The sequence below is a fragment of the Pleurodeles waltl genome, chromosome 4_1 (assembly GCF_031143425.1).
Source record: "Pleurodeles waltl isolate 20211129_DDA chromosome 4_1, aPleWal1.hap1.20221129, whole genome shotgun sequence".
Taxonomy (NCBI): Eukaryota; Metazoa; Chordata; class Amphibia; order Caudata; family Salamandridae; genus Pleurodeles; species Pleurodeles waltl.
The window spans coordinates 507,884,032-507,903,872 of NC_090442.1; the positions used below are offsets into that span (position 1 = coordinate 507,884,032).

General features: G+C 41.9%; 1 protein-coding gene across 12 annotated transcripts in view; it reads left to right on the forward strand.

Annotated features, from left to right (window-relative positions):
• ATP2B1 (ATPase plasma membrane Ca2+ transporting 1) overlaps positions 1-19,841 on the forward strand; it is a 432,225-nt gene that overhangs the window by 248,978 nt on the left and 163,406 nt on the right. For all 12 annotated transcript variants that reach the window (XM_069228813.1, XM_069228808.1, XM_069228806.1 and 9 more), the window contains one exon: positions 3,291-3,533. In XM_069228813.1, the coding sequence (XP_069084914.1) occupies positions 3,291-3,533 (243 nt within the window). The remainder of the gene's footprint in view (positions 1-3,290; positions 3,534-19,841) is intronic.

Genomic DNA, 19,841 nt, shown 5'->3' on the forward strand with positions numbered 1-19,841 from the left:
TTCTCCCCTCCCCCAAAATAGTCTTTTTTTTTCTTTTCTTTTTTTTCTGACCAGATCACTTTATCCTCATTCTCTACCAAAATCTGGAATGCTTCGAAACACCAACATTAAGCATTATTTAAAAATTGGACCATTTGCTTCTTTCAGGAAGCAGTTAGGAGGAGACTATTTGCTGTACACAAATTTCAGTCTCTGGCAGGAATGTTTGTAGACAAAATTCAATGAATGGCTATCTCGAGGAAACCATCAAATGTTTGGATTGCAACTGTGTAGCAGGCCTTGGACCACCTCTGGGTTGCCCTACTCATTTTCTAGTATTTCCTGCATCACCATTGTATAGCCTAATCTCAGTGGCTGACCAAACCTGCCTCCTGAAAGTCATGCCTGTAGAGTGCACCATCCTCTTCTTTTTTAATACAATATATTTTTATTTTTCGTTGGCAACATAGCAAAAACAAATGATAGACAGTAGTTCTGTAGGTCAACCCCATTGTTGGCATGTCCATAACAATAACCATTAACCCACAACCTTTCCACCCCACGTCCCCACCACAGACCTATGTGAGCCCATACGAGTTGACTGATGAGAACAAAATACCAGGTGATAAACAGCATCTGCATCGGATAAAAACACATTTACTCCCACTAAATCCTGCCCCAACTCTGTCCTACTGTCATCCAGCAGCTATAGAGAATAATATTCTATCCATTTCCCCGATATTTCGTGAAACTTTCGGAGACAACTCCTGCTCGCATGTGTGGCTTTTTCAACCGCCATTTACATGTCCATACCTTTTCTCCATTCCTACAGTGTTGGGTTCTCACCTGACCGCCAGTAGTGAGCTCTGTCTCTCTTAGCTACCACAAGGCCAAGACCGCAAAACATAATTTGGGCCCGGGGTAGATCATTGTTGTTAGGGATCCCCAAGATGACAAACTTGGGTCAGATGGAATTTGTACTGATGGCATTTAACAAGTTCCCCAGTGATTTCACTCCAGTAGGTCTGTATAGCTCCAGATAGTATGGAAGAAGCCCTCATTATCTTTACACTTCAAACAGTGTGGGTTCTGAACACTCCCCGTGGCATGGAGGCGCTGCCTTTCATACTACACTTGGTGTAAGATTTTGAATTGAACCAGTCACAGTAGTGATTATATAGCTACCTCCGTAGGGTGCATTAGTGCCATATCCCAGTCAGTGTCCTCCATGTCCCCCCATATCCTCCACTCATTTTTCCTCACCGACCACACAGGGTATCAGACATGTTATTAAGGGTTTTATACATGTAAGAAATCTCACCCCTCCCTAATTCCTCCATAAGTAGCCATCCTTCCAATGAGGCAAAGTCTGGAATAACCCTCACCCGGGAGCCCCTCTGCTCTCCACGCATGTTGCATCTGTGCATACTTTAGGAACTGATTCACTTGCGTCCTGTACTGTCACCGAAGGGAGGAGAAAGACGTAATATCACCACTTTCAACTAGATCTCCCACTTTGGAGATGCCTATCCGATCCTGAGCCCTAAATCTCTGCAGATTTCATAGTTGGGGAAATGAGTGTCCATCTACAATGGTGTTTCCTTTATGGGTGTACCGTACCTCCCGATGGAGTTCATAACTCTATCCCAGGCCGCTGTCACAACCAGAGTGGCTGAAAGAAGTTGAGTCCCCTGACCTCCGTATAGATAATGGAGATAGGACTTTAATTTTCATTGTGACCATTGCAATCCAAATTTTGAGTGGTCTAGGGGGTAAAAAAACAGTAAACATTATTGAGGTGGGATGCCCAATAATAAGCATGCACATTTGGCAGAGCTATTCCGCCATTAAATCGATTGAGCTGCAGAGTTTTTAGGGCTATTTTGGGGTGCTTCCCATCCCATAATAGGGTTTGCATATCTCCCTCAAGTGTTGTGAAGGTGTTCTGGGGGATCAGATAGTACGTATTCTGCAGGGCGTAAAGTAACTTAGGTAACAACACCATTTTAAACATGGCTGCTGTACCTGGCAGTGTGGGGGGCAGTCCCTGCCACCACTTCATGTTCTCCCAGCAAATCCGTATCACTCTCCTGAGATTATGTTCTATGCATATTTCCTTTAGCACTGTCATGAGTATGCCTAGGTAGTGAAACTTGAGGGTAGAGTGTGGCAGACTATGGGAGAGAGGAGGTATCTCAATCCTTTTCTGCGGAAGGTAAAGTACCAACTTGTCCCAATTAATGCGCTAGTCTGGAGAGTTTTCATAGTCCTCAAACAGCTGGAAAAGCAGGGGAAGTGAACGGGAGGGCGTTTTTATATAAAGAAGAATGTTGTATGTAAAAAGTGAGATCTTCTCCTCAAGTGCGGTCTCACCCGATATATGAAACCTTCAGATCCCAGGGTGGTTGTGAACCCTACATGCCAGTGATTCTATAGTGACAGCAAACAGGCGAGGGGACGGGGGGCAAACCTTCCTCATACCACTACTTATAGGAAACTCTGAGAACACCACCCCATTCACTCTGATGGTGCTACTGGGCCCTGGTACATCAGTTTAACCCATTTCATATAATGTGAACCAAGCCCAAATTTAGCACCATCTTTAACAGTTATAAGAAGGAGTTTGGTTAACCTGAGCTGCCAAATTAAAGGTTTTCCTTGAAATTAAGTAATATGTGTAGAGGAAGTGACTGTATTTGTGTGCCTTAGTCATTAGTTCATGAGCAGCAGGAAGTAAGTTCACTGAGACCCAGTCATGGTCCTGCACAATGACTGGTCCCAGCACATACCTAGTAAACAAGTTGTAATTAAGGAAATAATGTATGGATCTTGGGTAGCACACTGAAAAATCTATCGCTGGCTCAAGGGTAGAAACAGGATGTTAGCATTACTACCCTGCAGTTTAATAGGATGGTAAGTACTGGTACATTAATCATTAAAGTGAAGAATACTTATCTGGTACTGAAATATTGGCACCTACTCAAACGATGGCTCCCGATAAACTTGTTAATTCAGTGATGCTTCTGTGCTAATGTATGGCTCACTTGTAGACCAGATGACACTTGTAAATGTCATTCACTACTACATCAGCTTGTGTGAATTTCGTATTGTAGGTACGCAAAGGCAGCAGAACATTCTGGAACAATGTAATAAAGTAGCGAGGAGGTTCTCCCTTCTCATATCGGTGATACCTTTACATTGCATACTTTAGCTGAATATTGCCACTGCATTCATGCTTGGAGCTGAACCTTTATTACTAAGCCTTATAAATATACAGAATAATACATTGTTTTTCTTTTTCCTATCCATAGAAAATGATGAAAGATAACAATTTAGTACGACATTTGGATGCCTGTGAGACAATGGGCAATGCAACAGCAATTTGTTCGGATAAAACTGGAACCTTAACAATGAACAGAATGACTGTGGTCCAAGCTTTTCTGGGTGAAAAACATTACAAAAAGATTCCAGAACCTGACGCTTTAAATGAGAAGACTTTACACCTCCTAGTAACTGGAATTGCTGTGAATTGTGCTTACACTTCTAAAATTCTGGTGAGTGTCTTCCTTATATGTGTCACTTTGAGGAATTGGTGCTTTAAGCCACATTTTAATATTTTCATAATATGGTTGCATGATCTGTGTGTCTAGTTTTCAATATTCTCTGTTGTGGGATGATTCTCCTAGTGCGATGTTTTCCATAAGGGCAAAAAATGCAGACATTCCCTAGCCAAATTCCTGTGAGAAAGAAGTGAGTTAAAATTAGCTGGTTATGTCTGAGATTTTCAGTGTGGTATACATCAACGTATAGTGATACATGTGTACCCTCAGCCCGACGCTGTTCAACATCTACATGGCCCCCCTCGCACAAGTGGCCCGTCAGCACAACCTCAACATCATCTCCTACACCAACAACACCCAACTCATCCTCTCCCTCACCAAGGACCCGCACACCGCCAAAACTAACCTCCACGAGGGACTGAAAGCCATCGCCTACTGGATGAGAGACAGCCGGCTAAAACTGAACTCGAACATAACGGAGGTCCTCGTCCTTGGGTGCACCCCCTCTGCCTGGGACAACTCATGGGGCCGTCCACGCTGGGTCCCCCACCAACGCCCACCGACAGCTCACAAAACCTCGGCTTCACCCTCGACTCCTCACTCTCCATGTCCAAGCAGGTCAGCGCCATCTCCTCCTCCTGCTACAACACCCTCTGCATGCTTCGCAGAATTTACAAATGGATCCCAACAGAAACAAGAAAAACAGTAACCCTGGCTCTCGTCAGCAACAGACTCGACTACGGCAACGCCCTCTACACCGGTATCTCATCCAAACTCCTCCAATGCATCCAAAACGCCTCCGCCCGACTCATCCTCAACATCCCTCGCCACTGCCACATCACCCCCCACCTAAGAGACCTTCACTGGCTCCCCGTCAACAAGAGGATCACCTTCAAGCTCCTCACCCACGCACACAAGGCACTCCACAACACCGGACCATCATACCTGAACAACAGACTCAGCTTCTACACACCCACCCGGCATCTCCGCTCTGCTAACCTCGCCTCTGTCCCCCGCAACCGACTCAAATCTTCCGGCGGCAGATCATTCTCGTACCTCGCCGCCAAGACCTCGAACACCCTTCCCCCGGATCTACGACAGACCCAGGACCTTCTTTCCTTCAGAAAACTACTCAAGACTTGGCTCTTCGAGCAGTAGCAGCAATCCCCATCTCTCCCCACCCTCACTGGTATCTAGCGCGCTTTACAAATTAACTGATTGATTGATTGATTGATTGATTGATATGAAGTGCTATTTTATCAAGGCTAAGGAGGTAAGAATAGTAGTAGGAAATTTCCTGTTATCCCTTTGTTTTTCACAAGATTATGGGGGTTATTGTCGCCTAATTTATGTATTACACAATTTTGGAAAGTAGACTATTACCTACCCCTAAGGTCTTATTACTTTGTTTCAATTAATTTGGGAAGTAAATATTTTTCTGTGTATAATGAAACATGTGATCTAATATCTTTGTTTTTAGGCAAACTATGAAGGTTGAATGTATCTGTGATCTGAGAAGTCTGATGAACTTAGTAGTGGGTTTCATATACCTGCTTTCCTGGCAAAAACATGCAGCTGTAAATAGCTTATTTGCAACATTTTGTGAGTTTTAGAGAACTCGATATAACAAAACATTTGCAGCTTACACAGATAATCACTTGCTAAATTCGTATCTTTGTCTAGATTTCAGAAGTTCATATATTTTTATGGTCACCACTTGCTTTATAAGATATTTCACCTTCCAAGACTAATGTTGTAGTTGGACTCTCGCTCCTAGCAAGACTGCTGGTTTAGTGGTGACAGTACTTCTGTTTGTAGGTGACTGAGTCACTCCTACAACAAGTTGCAACTGTCATCCCAACCCTCCCAGCTCACAAGCAGTACCTCACCAAAATTCAGACAGCAAAGGTGATTTCTGGCAGCATTACGCATGGACTCTAGACAGAACCTCTCAAGGAAGTTGTTGTGGAACGTAAGTTATCCTTCTCTCCTGTTAGCAACAAGTCTTAGTCACACACAGGCAATGAAGGAGATGCAGGACAGTTTTCAATATATTTATTGGAAGGACTGCCATCTACGATAAAAATGCATGAGCTGCAATGATTAGGATAATGAACAGTAAGAGAAGCATAATTGTGAAGATGAGTTGTGAATACAAAACCCCCCACCATCTTGCAATAAACATGAGATATGAAATTCCTAGCAAAGAGGACCTAATATTTAACCTAATGAGAGCTAGATATGATCAACCTAATCTGCCAACACCATGTCCATGAGGAGCGCCCCCAACCCTTGTTACCTTGGAATGAGTTCTCTAGATCAGACTCCATGTTGACACAAAGGCTGAGTTCTGCAGCAAGGTGATGTGCAGTGTAGTTGGCATCTGGAAGGGACCCCTCTATTGACCTTGTCCGTGTGAGATGTATTTATACAGATCATGTAGGATCCCTGATGCAGGTATGTTCCTAAACAACTGATAAGGAGGCAGACTTGGAGTGCAATTATATAAATATTCTCCAACGAGTGTACATTTTGTTCTTATCACGCGTATGTAAGAAAGTGACATAAAACCTAAGTACATCACTGATCATGACGCTGATAATGACACCTTCTCAGAGTGGCACTAATAATGCAAATCAAAAACATCTCTATAAGCTATAAACAAAGGCAGCCATCTTAGAAGAAATAATAAAATAATATAAATAAAATGGAGCAAGCTAAGTATGTTAAAAGTAATTAGGTGATGGGGGTGCAGGACAACAAGCCAAAAGGCTAAACTAAACTCCTGAGTCCCAATAAGAACTAAAATGTATTCACCACAAGTGGTGTATTTCATATATCTGCTTTCCTGGCAAAAAGTGCATCTTTAAATAGCTTATTTGTGACATTTTGTGAGTTGAAGAAAACTTGATGCGACAAAACATTTGTAGCATACACAGATTATCACTTGCTAAATTCATAGCTTTGTCTAGATTTCAGAAGTTCATATATTTTTATAGTCACCACTGGCTTTATAAGATATTTCACCTGCGCCAAGAGTAATCTTTTAAAATAACGCTAAAATATTTATTTTTGCCACAGTTTGCTCTCAAAGTTTCAGAAGAGGGTGAATTTAACAAATGTATTGTTGCCCTTTTTGGAAACTATTTTTTTGCACAGATCTTTATTTGTAACAACACATTTCTGTTTTTATGTTTTATAAGGACACTGATTATCATTTGCTGAAAGTTTTGAAGGTTTTAATGCAAGCTAAATCAACCATTAAAAACATATATGGCGGACTGTTAACCCTTAGCAGCCAAATTGTTAATTTTTTGTCCATGGGATTTTAAATGTTGCCATTAGCTTGCATTCCGGTAATGCTCTTTAACATTACACTGCAAACGTGGTGTGGCTTCTTTAGATTAGCCTCATCATTTTGTCTTAATTGAGAATATTTCTCATTTGAAAGTGAGCATATGCTGATTTTTTTGCATGCGTTTAAAATAACGACTGCGCTGTGCTTTCCACAGTTGTATTTCATTGTGATGTCTTCATAGACCACTGCTGCAAGCCTCAAATTATTTGACTCATAAAATAGAGCATATTAAATAGCATTTAGTTGTTGATGAGCTAAGTCGTATGCTTCAGAGTTCACTATCCGGCTAGCTGAAAACCACTTCAGACCTCATCTCTAGCATGATGCACACACAAAGAAGGAGCTGTATGTAGATGCAAGTGGTTTCAAGATTACTTTTGCTGGGCTTTTGACTAGTATTCATTTGTAACTTGCCAGAGTCATTTCATTATATACTATGCAGAACATATGCTTGATCGATTAAGTCTGAAGATTTGTGCATTGGTACACTGTTGTATTGAATTTTGCATACTTTGCATTTCACTGGTGATGTGGCATGTACTTTGGCATTTTTGTTTGTAAATGTTTTATTGTGCAAGACTCTGTTACATTAATCCTGGGCACAAACATCAGGTACTACTCACTAAGAAAATAAACTCTCTGAAATGCATTGCATACACATGCTATGCATATCCATTCCGACATCTAGTGTTGGGCTCGGAGTGTTACAAGTTGTTGTTCTTCGAAGAAGTCTTTTCCGAGTCACTGGATCGAGTGACTCCTCCTCTCAGTTCGATTGCGCATGGGTATCGACTCCATTGGTAGATTGTTTTCTTTCCGCCGCTGGGCTCGGACGTGTTTCCTCTCGCTCCGAGATTTAGATTTGGAAAACTTTAGAAAGCCTTCCCTTTTGTCGGTATTGTCTCGATCACGTTCTTCATCTAGTATCGAACCAGTAGTACAGTTGGAAAATCACTTTGTTTGCCCTTTTGGGCGCGTGCGCCCAACTCTGGCCTTTTAGTGCCTACAGCGTGGAGAGCCTGATGGATCAGACTCCATTCCAATTCTGTCCTCTGTGCCATGCAAAGTATCCATATACTGACCAGCATTTAGTTTGCAACTTGTGCCTTTCTCCAGACCATCAGGAGGAAAACTGTGAGACCTGTCGATCGTTTCGATCAAAAAAGACTCTTAGAGATCGAAGAGCACCAAAACTTGAAATGGCGCTGAAGAGCAGTGAACATCTGGACGTCACTGAAAAAGAGCAGGCACAGACAGCAGTCTCTATCCAAGACACAGACTCCAACAGGAATCCGAAGATGACAGACCCATCACAGCTGGCCGGCGTGTGAGTATGTCTGCCCCTGCACCCCCACACAAGAAACATCCTAAGACCTTGGGTACACCACTGCCGGAAGGCAATGGTTCGGCCCCAAAAAAGACTGGGGGCGACTGACCTCTGGGTTCGGTGCCGAAAAAGGCCACTCCTCCGACTACTTCGGAGTCGAGTAAAATTATAAAGGGCTCCATTTCAGACTCTAGCATTAACCACCAAGTTTCAGAGTCGAAAGTTCGAAAGGCAGCTTCAGAGCTGAGACCTTCCACAACATTTTCGGCACCGAAAAAGACATTATATACAGTAGAGCAAGGACTTTCCAAGAAATTAAGAGAAAGCCATAAAACCTCTGAGGAAGAGTCGGACATTGAGCCCATTCTAAAATTATGGATGAGGCAATCTAGAATACACATCCATAAAAAGACAGAATTTTTACAGCACCTCCTCTAAAAAACAAAAAGAAAGCTGACATTCCAAGAAGAACTGGACACTGCATAGCCACCAGCAAAAGTGCAAAAGCAAAAAGAGAGAAGCCAGTACCTCCTCAGTCTTCTCCTCCTCATTCTCCACAGCTATCTGTCTCTCCTCACACCAGCCCTCCACCAATTCCTTCTTCAACACACTCTTTTTATTCGCAAGAAGACATAGTAGATCCATGGGACCTTTATGATCCTGATCCCATCCCAGATAACGACCCAGATACCTACCCATCCAAACCATCTCCACCGGAGGATACCACAGTATACAACCAGGTCATGGCCAGGGCTGCATCTTATCATGGGGTAACAATGCACACCGAACCATTGGAAGAAGATTTTTTGTTTAATACATTATCTTCAACTCATTCTAGGTACCAATGCCTTCCATTGTTACCAGGCATGGTAAATCACGTAGACCAAATTTTTAATGAGCCTGTGAAATCCAGAATCGTCACACCTAGAATAGAAAAGAAATATAAGCCTGCACTCTCTGTCCCAGATTGTATTACTCATCAGGTGCCTCCAGATTCAGTGGTGGTCAGTGCAGCAAGAAAGAGGGCAAATAGACATGTCTTCAGGAGTTGCACCCCCTCCTGATAAAGAGAGCAGGAAATTTGACGCTGCAGAGAAAAGAGTTGAGTCCCAAGCAGCAAATCAATGGAGAGTAGCTAATTCTCAAGCACTACTAGCCACTATGATAGAGCTCATTGGGATGAGATGCAGGATATCATACAGCATCTCCTAAAAGAACACCAAAAGCGGGCACAACAAGTAATAGTAGAAGGGCAAGCCATCAGTAACAGTCAAATAAGATCTTCCCTTGATGCTGCTGATACAGCTGCTAGGAGTGTTAACACAGCCATTACCATTAGAAGACATGCATGGCTACGCTCCTCTGGTTTTAAACCAGAAATCCAACAGGCTGTGTTAAATATGCCTTTTGATAAAAAGCACCTCTTTGGCCCAGAAGTGGACACTACAATAGAGAAATTACGAAAAAAGCCTCTGATACAGCAAAGGCAATAGGTACTCTGTACACTACACCATATAGGGGGTCATTTTGTAAGCCTCAGTTTGGAGGAGGTGTTAGAGCACAATCCTCCGAGGCTTCAACCTCACAAACAAAGCAACCATATCAAACCCAGTACCAACGAGGTGGGTGTAGAGGAACATACAGAGGTCATTACTCTAGAAATATAGGTAAATTCCAAAACTCAAAACAACCTACAACACAACCAAAACAGTGACTTCCCTCCCTCCCTTCCACTCCACACATCTCCTGTGGGGGGAAGACCACAGCAGTCCCACTCTCATTGGCAAAATATCACCACAGACAACTGGGTATTAGCAATTATCCGCAATGGCTATTGCCTATAATTGATAAACACCCCTCCAAATATTCCACCAAGGTATCACATGTTATCCCCAAGAACATACATTCTGTTAGAACAAGAGGTTCAATCTCTACTATTCAAGTAAGTAATAGAATTAGTCCCACAGTCTCAACAGGGAACAGGGGTATATACTCACTATACTTCCTAATACCCAAAAAAGATGGCACCCTCAGGCCCCTCAATTTTTACATCTTCTCAGAACATTTTCACATGGTAACTCTGCAAGATGTTATTCCACTGTTACAAAAACAAGATTTTATGATGGCCCTAGACCTCAAAGATGCGTATTTCCACATAACCATCCACCCAGCTCACAGAAAATACCTTCAGTTTGTCATACAAGAAAAACACTACCAGTTCAAAGTGTTATCTTTTGGCATAACAACAGCTCCAAGGGTGTTCACAAAGTGTCTAGCGATAGTAGCAGCATACTTAAGAAGACAACACACCCATATCTTTCCATATCTAGACGATTGGCTAATAAAATCAAACAATTGTACACAATGCCAAAAACATACACGTTACATGATAGAAACTCTGCACACACTAGGATTTTCAAAAAAAAAAAAAAAAGTCACACCTTCAACCAGCACAAGTACAACCGTATTTAGGTGCTATTCTAAATACTCAACTGGCATATCCATATACACAAAGATACAAGCTTTCCAAAATCTAATTCCATATACAGCCAAATCAACAATACACTGTAAGATTTATCATGAAGATCTTAGGCATTATGGCATCTTGCACAGCAATAGTCCCACATGCAAGATTAAATATGAGGCCCTTACAGCAGTGCCTTGCACAACAATGGTCACAAGCACGCGATCAACTTCAAGATCTAGTGTTGATGGACGGCCAAACACATATGTCCCTTCAGTGGTGGAATCACAGCAATTTAATGAAGGGGCGGTCGTTTCAAGACCCTGTGCCTCAGGCAATGATTTTAACAGATCCATCAATGATTGGTTGGGGAGCTCACCTAAACAATCACACCATTCAAGGGCAATGGGATATCAAACAGAAACAGCTACACATAAACTACTTAGAATTATTAGCTGTATTCCTTGCCCTAAAAGTATTTCAACCTCTTCTCAAACAGAAGAATGTTCTCATAAAGACAGGCAACATGACAACCATGTATTATCTCAAAGAACAGGGAGGGACACATTCATCTCAACTGTCCTTTCTAGCCCAAACAATTTGGAAATGGGCAATTCACAATCCAATTCACCTAATAGCACAGTACATTCCAGGGATAGACAATCAGTTGGCAGATGTCCTCAGCAGAAATCACCAACAAACACACGGATGGGAGATTCACCCCCAAGTACTTCAAAAGTACTTCCAGAGGTGGGGAACACCAGTTATAGATCTATTTGCAACACACGAAAACACAAAATGCCAAAACTTTGCATCCAGACACCAACATCCCCTATCCACAGGCAATGCTCCATGGATCAATTGGTCAGGGATATTTGCTTACGCTTTTCCCCCTCTCCCACTCCTTCCATTTCTGGTCAACAAGTTGCATCAAATGGCACTCAACGTGATACTCATAGCACCATGGGCACGTCAGCCTTGGTACAACACTGCTACTAGACCTATCTGTAGCACCTCACTCCAAACTCCGAAACAGACCAGATTTGTTAACACAAAACAAAGGTCAAATCAGGCATCCAAACCCCAATGCTCTCAATTTAGTGATTTTGCTCCTGAAGTCATAGAATATGGATACTTAAAACTTCCATCTGAATGTATGTAAGTCATTAAACAAGCATGAAAACCCACTACTAGACAGGGCTACGCAAACAAGTGGAAAAGATTTGTCTACTATTGTCAATCTAAAACCATAGATCTACTTGCAGCATCTATACAAGATATTGTATGTTACTTACTTCATCTACAAAAATCAAATTTGGCTTTTTCCTCCATAGAAATAAATCTTACTGCAATATCTGCATACTTATAAACTATTCAACATACTTCTTTATTCAGAGTTCCGATTATTAAAGCCTTCATGGAAGGATTAAAACGTATAATTCAACCCAGAACACCACCACTTCCATCATGGAATTTAAATATTGTTCTTACAAGACTTATGGGACCACCTTTTGAACCCATGCACTCTTGCTAAATTCATTTTTTAACTTGGAAGGTTGCCTTCCTTGTAGCTATTACTTCTCTAAGAAGAGTTAGTGAAATACTAGCATTCACTCTTGAAGAACCTTTTTTTCCCAGTAGACAAACATAAGGTTGTACTAAGAACAAATCCAACATTTCTACCAAAAGTAGTATCTCCTTTTCACATCAATCAAACAGTGGAATTGCCAGTCTTCCTTTCCACAGCCAGATTCTGTGGCAGAAAGAGCTATTCATACCCTAGATCTCAAAAGAACTCTTGTGTACTACATAGACAGAACTAAACAGTTTAGGAAAACAAAACAACTTTTTGTTGCTTTCCAACAACCACATACAGGCAATCCTATATCAAAACAAGGTTTAGCAAGATAGATTGTTAGATGAATGCAAACATGTTATGTCAAAGCAAAAAGACAACTTTTATCACTCCTAAAGCACATTCCACAAGAAAGAAAGGTGCAACAGTGGCTTTTTTAGGAAACATACTAATGGTTGATATATGTAGAGCAGCTACATGGTCAACCCCTCATACATTTAGTAAACACTATTGTGTTGATGTTTTCTCCCAACAACAAGCCACTGTAGGACAAGCTGTCCTAAGAACATTATTTCAAACTACTTCAACTCCTACAGGCTAGCCACCGATTTTTGGGAGGACTTACTGCTTTGTAGTCTATGCATAGCATGTGTATCTGCAGCTAAACATGCCATCAAAAAGAAAATGTCACTTACCCAGTGAACATCTGTTCGTGGCAAGTAGCTGCAGATTCACAGGCACCCTCCCTCCTCCCCGGAAGCCTTGTAATCGTTTAAGTTAAAAACATTTGTACATATGTATATCCATTTACATTTGCATGGACATCTCTTTTCTCATATATACTCTATCACTCCTTTCTTCACCCTCTGCGGAAAAACAATCTAACAATGGAGTTGATGCCCATGCGCAATGGAACCGAGAGGAGGAGTCACTCGATCCCGTGAATCCGAAAAGATTTCTTCGTGGAAAAACAACTTATAACACTCCGAGCCCAACACTAGATGTCGGAATGGATATGCATAGCATGTGAATCTACAGCACTACATGCCACGAACAGATGTACACTGGGTAAGTGACATTTTCCATATATATATATAAATAATATATGTTCTATGGCATGTGTAGCTGCAGATATACATGCTATTCATTGCTTCCGCCATCAAGTGTTGATCTCGGAGTGTTACAAGTTTTTCTTCTAAGAAGCCTTTTTCGAGTCACAGGATCGAGTGACTTCTCCTCTCGGTCATAGTGCGCATGGGCATCGACTCCTTTGTTAGATTGTTTTCTTTCTGCTGTCTGGTTTGGACGTGTTTCCTCTTGCTCTGATATTTTCGATTCAGAAACTTTAAATAACTTTTTTTGACCGTCTGTATTGTTTTGATCGTGTTTCCATGTATAGTCGAGCCGATAGTACCATCGAAAACCAGATTACACCCTTTTGGGTGTGAGCGCCCAGCTCAGGCCTGTTCGGGCCTACTACGCCAAAGCCAGATGGATCAGATTCCATTCCGATTCTGTCCGCGTGCCACACGAAATTTCCATACACAGACCACACCTGGTATGTAATCTGTGTCTCTCTCCCGATCACCAAGAAGAAGATTATGAAGCCTGTTGGTCGTTCCGATCCAAGAAGACACTGCGTGACCGGAAATCCAGAAGACTGAAAATGGTGTTGAAGACTACAGAATACATCAAAACCGTTGAGGAAGAACAGGTACAGATGGCAGTTTCCATTCAGGACACTGACTCCAGGGAAGACTCGGAGGAGGATAGTCAACTCATCACTGCAGGTCAGCACGTGAGTACGACTGCCCCTATTCCCACTCCTAAAAAAAAAATTTAAAAAAATCAAAGGCCTTGGGTGCACCACTGCCAGAGAGCCATGGTTTGACCCAAAAGAAAATAGTTGGTGACCGACCTTCGGGTTTGGCGCCGAAAAAGGCCACACCAACTTCGATGCCAAAGTTGGGCAAATCCACCAAAAGCTCCATTTCCGAACTGAGCCGGAGTCCACACACTTTGGAGTCGATACCTCGAAGCAGAAACAACAGGCTGTATTTTCGGGCCCGCAAATATTTGCAAACTTCGGAGCCGAAAAAGTATTCATACACAAAAGAACAAGGACTTTCAAGCCGATTAAAGCAGAGCTCAAAGACATATGATGAAGAGTCCTCTAAATCACCAAAACCATCAGAATACATTTCTGAGGACACTGACATTCAACATATTCTGGAAATCATGCATGAAAGACAGTCAAGGATTTATATCCATAAAGATACTGGGAGGATCATTGCTGCACCTCCTCCACAAAAAAAAAAAGTAGGCTTTTCAGGAACATATCGATACTGCTCCACCACCAGGAAAGATTTTTAAAAGGAAGGAGAGACCATTACCCTTGCAGACTTCTCCCCCACATTCACCACAACTTTCTTTCACCACCACCAGTTAGCCCACCACCATTACCTTCACCAACTCACTCGCACACTTATTCCCATGGTGATACAATTGATCCTTTGGATCTGTATGATCCAGATCCCGTAGCAACCAATGACCCAGACCTATATCCTTCAAAACCTTTGCCACCAGAGATTACAACTGCATACACACAGGTCATCTCTAGGGCAGATGCGTACCATTGGGTACTTATGCATAGTGAGCCTTTAGAAGAGGATTTATTTTTTAATACTCTATCCTCCACAACCTCATGTTACCAGTGGCTACCAATGCTGCCTGGCATGGTCAAGCATGCTGACGACATATTTAAGGAACCTGCTAAAGCTAGGATTTTACCACCACGCATAGATAAAAAATATAAGCCTGCACCTACAGATCCAGCTTACATTACACATCAGGTACCTCCAGACTCTGTGGTTGTCAGTGCTGCAAGAAAAGGGCCAATAGTTAATCGTCAGGGGATGCCCCTCCTCCTGACAAGGAAAGCAGGAAGTTTGATGCTGCTGGCATGAGGGTGGCTACACAAGCAGCTAACCAATGGCTCATTGCCAATTCACAAGCCTTGCTAGCAAGGTATGATAGAGCACACTGGGACGAGATGCAGGAATTAGTACAACACCTGCCAAAAGAACATCAGAAGAGGGCTCAACAAGTTGTTGAAGGTGAGGCAATAAGTAACAACCAGATAAGGTCTGCTCTTGATGCTGCAGATACAGCAGCTGGGAGCGTAAATACTGCTGTAACCATACACCGACATTGCATGGTTACGTTCTTCTGGATTCAAACCAAAAATACAGTAGGCTGTACTAAATATGCCTTTCAACAAGAAACACCTGTTTGGTCCTGAGGTTGACACCACAATAGAGAAACGCAGGAAAGATTCTGACACTGCTAAAGCAATGGGAGCCCTACACACAACTCCTTACAGAGGATCCTTTCTTAAGCAGCAATTTAGAGGAGGATTCAAGCCCCAATCTGCAGAGGATTCTACCTCCCAACCTAAATAAGGTCAACTACAACAGTACCAAAGAGGGGGATTTAAAGGCTCTTATAGAGGCCAACACTTCAGAGGCAAATTCCAGGCCTCAAAAAGTGTCACTACCCCATCCAAACAGTGACTTCATAAGCATGCCACAACCCCACACATCTACTTTGGGGGGGCAGACTGCAGCAATTCCTCTCCCAATGGCAAAATATCACCACAGACCAATGGGTACTTTCAATTATCCGCAATGGTTATTGCCTAGAATTGATTTCTATCCAATATTCCTCCTTGCTATCACAGGCTGTCCCCAGAACACAACGTTCTGTTACAAGAAGTGCAATCGCTACTACTAAAAGACAATAGAATTAGTTCCAAAAACTCAACACAGAACAGGGGTATATTCGCTATACTTCCTCATTACTAAAAAGGGTGGCACTCTCAGACACATTATAGGTCGCAGACCACTAAATCTATATATCCTGTCAGAACACTTTATCATGGTATCTCAGCAGGACGTCATTCCACTACTACAAAAACAAGATTACATGACTGCATTATATTTCAAAGATGCGTATTTTCGTGTACCCATCCATCCAGCTCACAAAAAAGACCTAAGGTGTGTTATAGGGTAAAAACACTACCAATTAAAAGTTCTGCCATTCGGCATAACAGCTCCAAGAGTATTCACAAAATGTCTAGCGGTAGTAGCAGCTTACCTAAGAAGACAACACATACATGTCTTTCCTTATCTAGACGATTGGCTAATAAAATCAAGGAATATTATACAATATCAACAAAACACTCAATACGCAATAGAAACCCTACATACATTAGGCTTCACCCTCAATTACCGAAAATCACATCTTCAGCCAGCACAGGTTCAACCTTACCTAGGTGCTATTCTCAATACACAAAAAGCCTTTTTCCTATCCAAATACGCAAAGGATACAAAATCTCATACCACAAATGCAGCCAAATCAACAATACTCGGTACGATTTATCATGAGACTATTGGAAATTATGGCATCCTGAATAGCAATAGTACCACATGCAAGACTAAATATGAGAACACTACAACAGTGCCTCTCACAACAATGGTCTCAAGCACAGGGTCAATTGCAACATCTAGTGTTAGACCGCCAAACGCCCAAGTCCCTTCAATGGTGGAATATCAGCAATTTAATGAAGGAGCGGTCCTTTCAGGACCCTGCACCTCAGACCATAATAACAACAAATGCATCAATCATAGGTTGGGGAGCTCATCTCAACAACCTTACCTTACAAGGGGAATGGGATTCAAAACAGTTAAATTATCACAATAACCATTTAGAATTATTAGCTGTGTTCCTTGCCCTAAAAGCGTTTCAACCACTTCTCAAACAGAAGACTGTCTTGTTAAAAACAGACAATATGACAACCATGTAAGAAACAAGGCGGGACACATTCATCTCAACTGTCCCTTCTAGCCCAAACAATATGGAAATGAGCAATTCACAATCACTTACTAGCAGAATACATTCCAGGAATACACAATCAGCTAGTGGATTTCTTAAGCAGAACACACCAACAGATACATGAATGGGAGATTTACTCTCAGGTACTTCAACAGTACTCTCAAAAGTGGGGGAGGCCAGAAATAGACCTATTTGCAACACGCAAACGCAAAATGCCAAAACTTCGCATCCAGACACCCACACCCTCTGTCCAAGGGCAATCAACTGTTAAGGGATATTTGCTTATGTTTTTCCCCCTCTCCAACTACTTCCATTTCTGATCAACAAACCGTGCCAAACCTCTCTCACCATGATACTCATAGCCTCCACGTGGGCACGACAATGTTGGTACACAACACTCCTAGACCTGTCAGTAGTACCTCACTGCAAACTTCCCAACAGACCAGATTTGTTAACACAAAACAAAGGACAAAGCAGACATCCTTATCCCAGTGCTCTCAACTTAGCGATTTGGTTCCTGAAGTTATGAAATTTGGATACTTGCAACTTCTTTCAGAATGTATGGAAGTTCTCAAACAAGCACGCAAACCTACAACTAGACAATGCTGTGCTAACAAGTGGAAACGATTTGTTTATTACTGTCAATCTAAAAATACTGACCCACTTACAGCTTCAACACAAGATATTGTATGCTACCTACTTCATTTACAAAAGTCAAATTTAGCTTTCTCATCTATTAAAATTCATCTTACTGCCATATCACCATACTTGCGGACTATACAACATACCTCTCTCTTTAGAGTTCTGGTTATTAAAGCATTCCTGGAAGGACTAATACAGATTATTCCACTGAGAACACCACCAGTTCCTGATTGGAATCTAAATATTGTACTCACAAGACTAATGGGCCCACCTTTTAAACCCATGCGTGAGTCAGAGATTCAATTTCTAACTTGGAAAGTTGCTTTCTTAGTAGCAATTACTTCATTAAGAAGAGTTAGTGAAATACAGGCATTCACTCTCGAGGCACCTTTTTTCCAAGTACACAAGCATAAAGTTGTACTTAGAAGTAATCCAACATTTTTGCCAATGGTTGTACAGCCTTTTCACATAAACCAAATAGTGGAGTTGCCAGTCTTCTTCCTACAGACAGATTCAACTGCTCAAAGAGCTCTTCACACCCTTGACCTTAAAATAGCTCTAATGTATTATGTGGATAGAACAAAAGAGTTTAGAAAAACTTAACAGCTTTTCATTGCCTTTTAACAACCACATACAGGTAATCCTATCTCTAAACAAGGATTAGCTAGATGGATTGTTAAATGTATTCAAACATGTTACTTTAAGGCAAAACAGCAACTTTTAATAGCTCCCAAAGCTCATTCCACTAAAGGTGCTTCTATGGCATTTTTAGGAAACATACCAATGGCAGACATATCCAAAGCTGCCACATGGTCTACGTCACATACATTTACAAAGCTTTACTGTGTGGATGTATTTTCAAAGCAACAGGCCAGTGTTGGTCAAGCTGACCTAAAAACATTATTTCAAACAACTCCAGCTCCTACAGGCTAGCCACTGCATATTTTGGGGAGAGCAACTGCTTTTTAGTCTATGCTTAGCATGTGTATCTGCAGCTACACATGCCATCGAACGGAAAATGTCACTTACCCTTTGTACATCTGTTCGTGGCATGTAGTGCTGCAGATTCACATGCATCCTCCCCCGGAAGCTTGTAGTCATTGCAGTTTCTTATTTGTACATATGTGTATACATTTAGATTTGCATGGACATCTTATTTACTTATTACTTTTATAGCACATTTACATTCTTTCACTCCTTCCCACACCCTTTTGCGGGAAAACAATCTAACAAAGGAGTCGATGCCCATGCGCACTATGACCGAGAGGAGTCACTCATTCCTGTGACTCGAAAAAGACTTCTTCAAAGAAAAACAACTTGTAATACTCCGAGCCCAACACTAGATGGCGGAAGCAATGCATAGCATGTGAATCTGCAGCTACACATGCCACGAACAGATGAACACTGGGTAAGTAGCATACTGTCAGCTCAAGCTATCAAATTCTGATGCAGAATCACTTCTAAAATACTGGCGTTTATATATGTTGTTGCCTTCAAGTCAATGCCCTAGAATCACATAATGTGGGGCAGATAATAACCCATGGAGCAATATAGTCTACACTTTTGGTTCCTTCTCAGAAGACAGCACCTTCCAGGTGGTATACAACTTAACCATTCTTTACTTGTTTTCTGCCTCAGCCTTAACCCTCTTTTAAAAGTGGCTCTTTTTCCAGGAAGCGGTTAATGTAGGTGAGCAAAAATCACAGCTTGGGACAACACATTGTTGGAACAGGAATGTCTCCTGCTTGAAAAGCTAGCTTCTACCCCTGCCCTGAGTACCTGGCTGCTTGTGAATCTGTTATCCTGACATTTGTTTTAGCCCTGGCTACACACTAGTCTTGTGGTTGCTCAGAAGCCATCCATGGTAGGTAGGAGGACTCTGTTTGCATGAGTCTAAGTACTGAAGCTAGTAGAATTCAATGTGGATATCCCTGGTTTAGCGTGGCTCAAGATGAAGGATGAGGACAGCCTCCACATACAGTGAGAGTGCATTGTCTACATTCCTAGGGCTTGAGAGTAGAGACTCAGACACTGACTGGAGG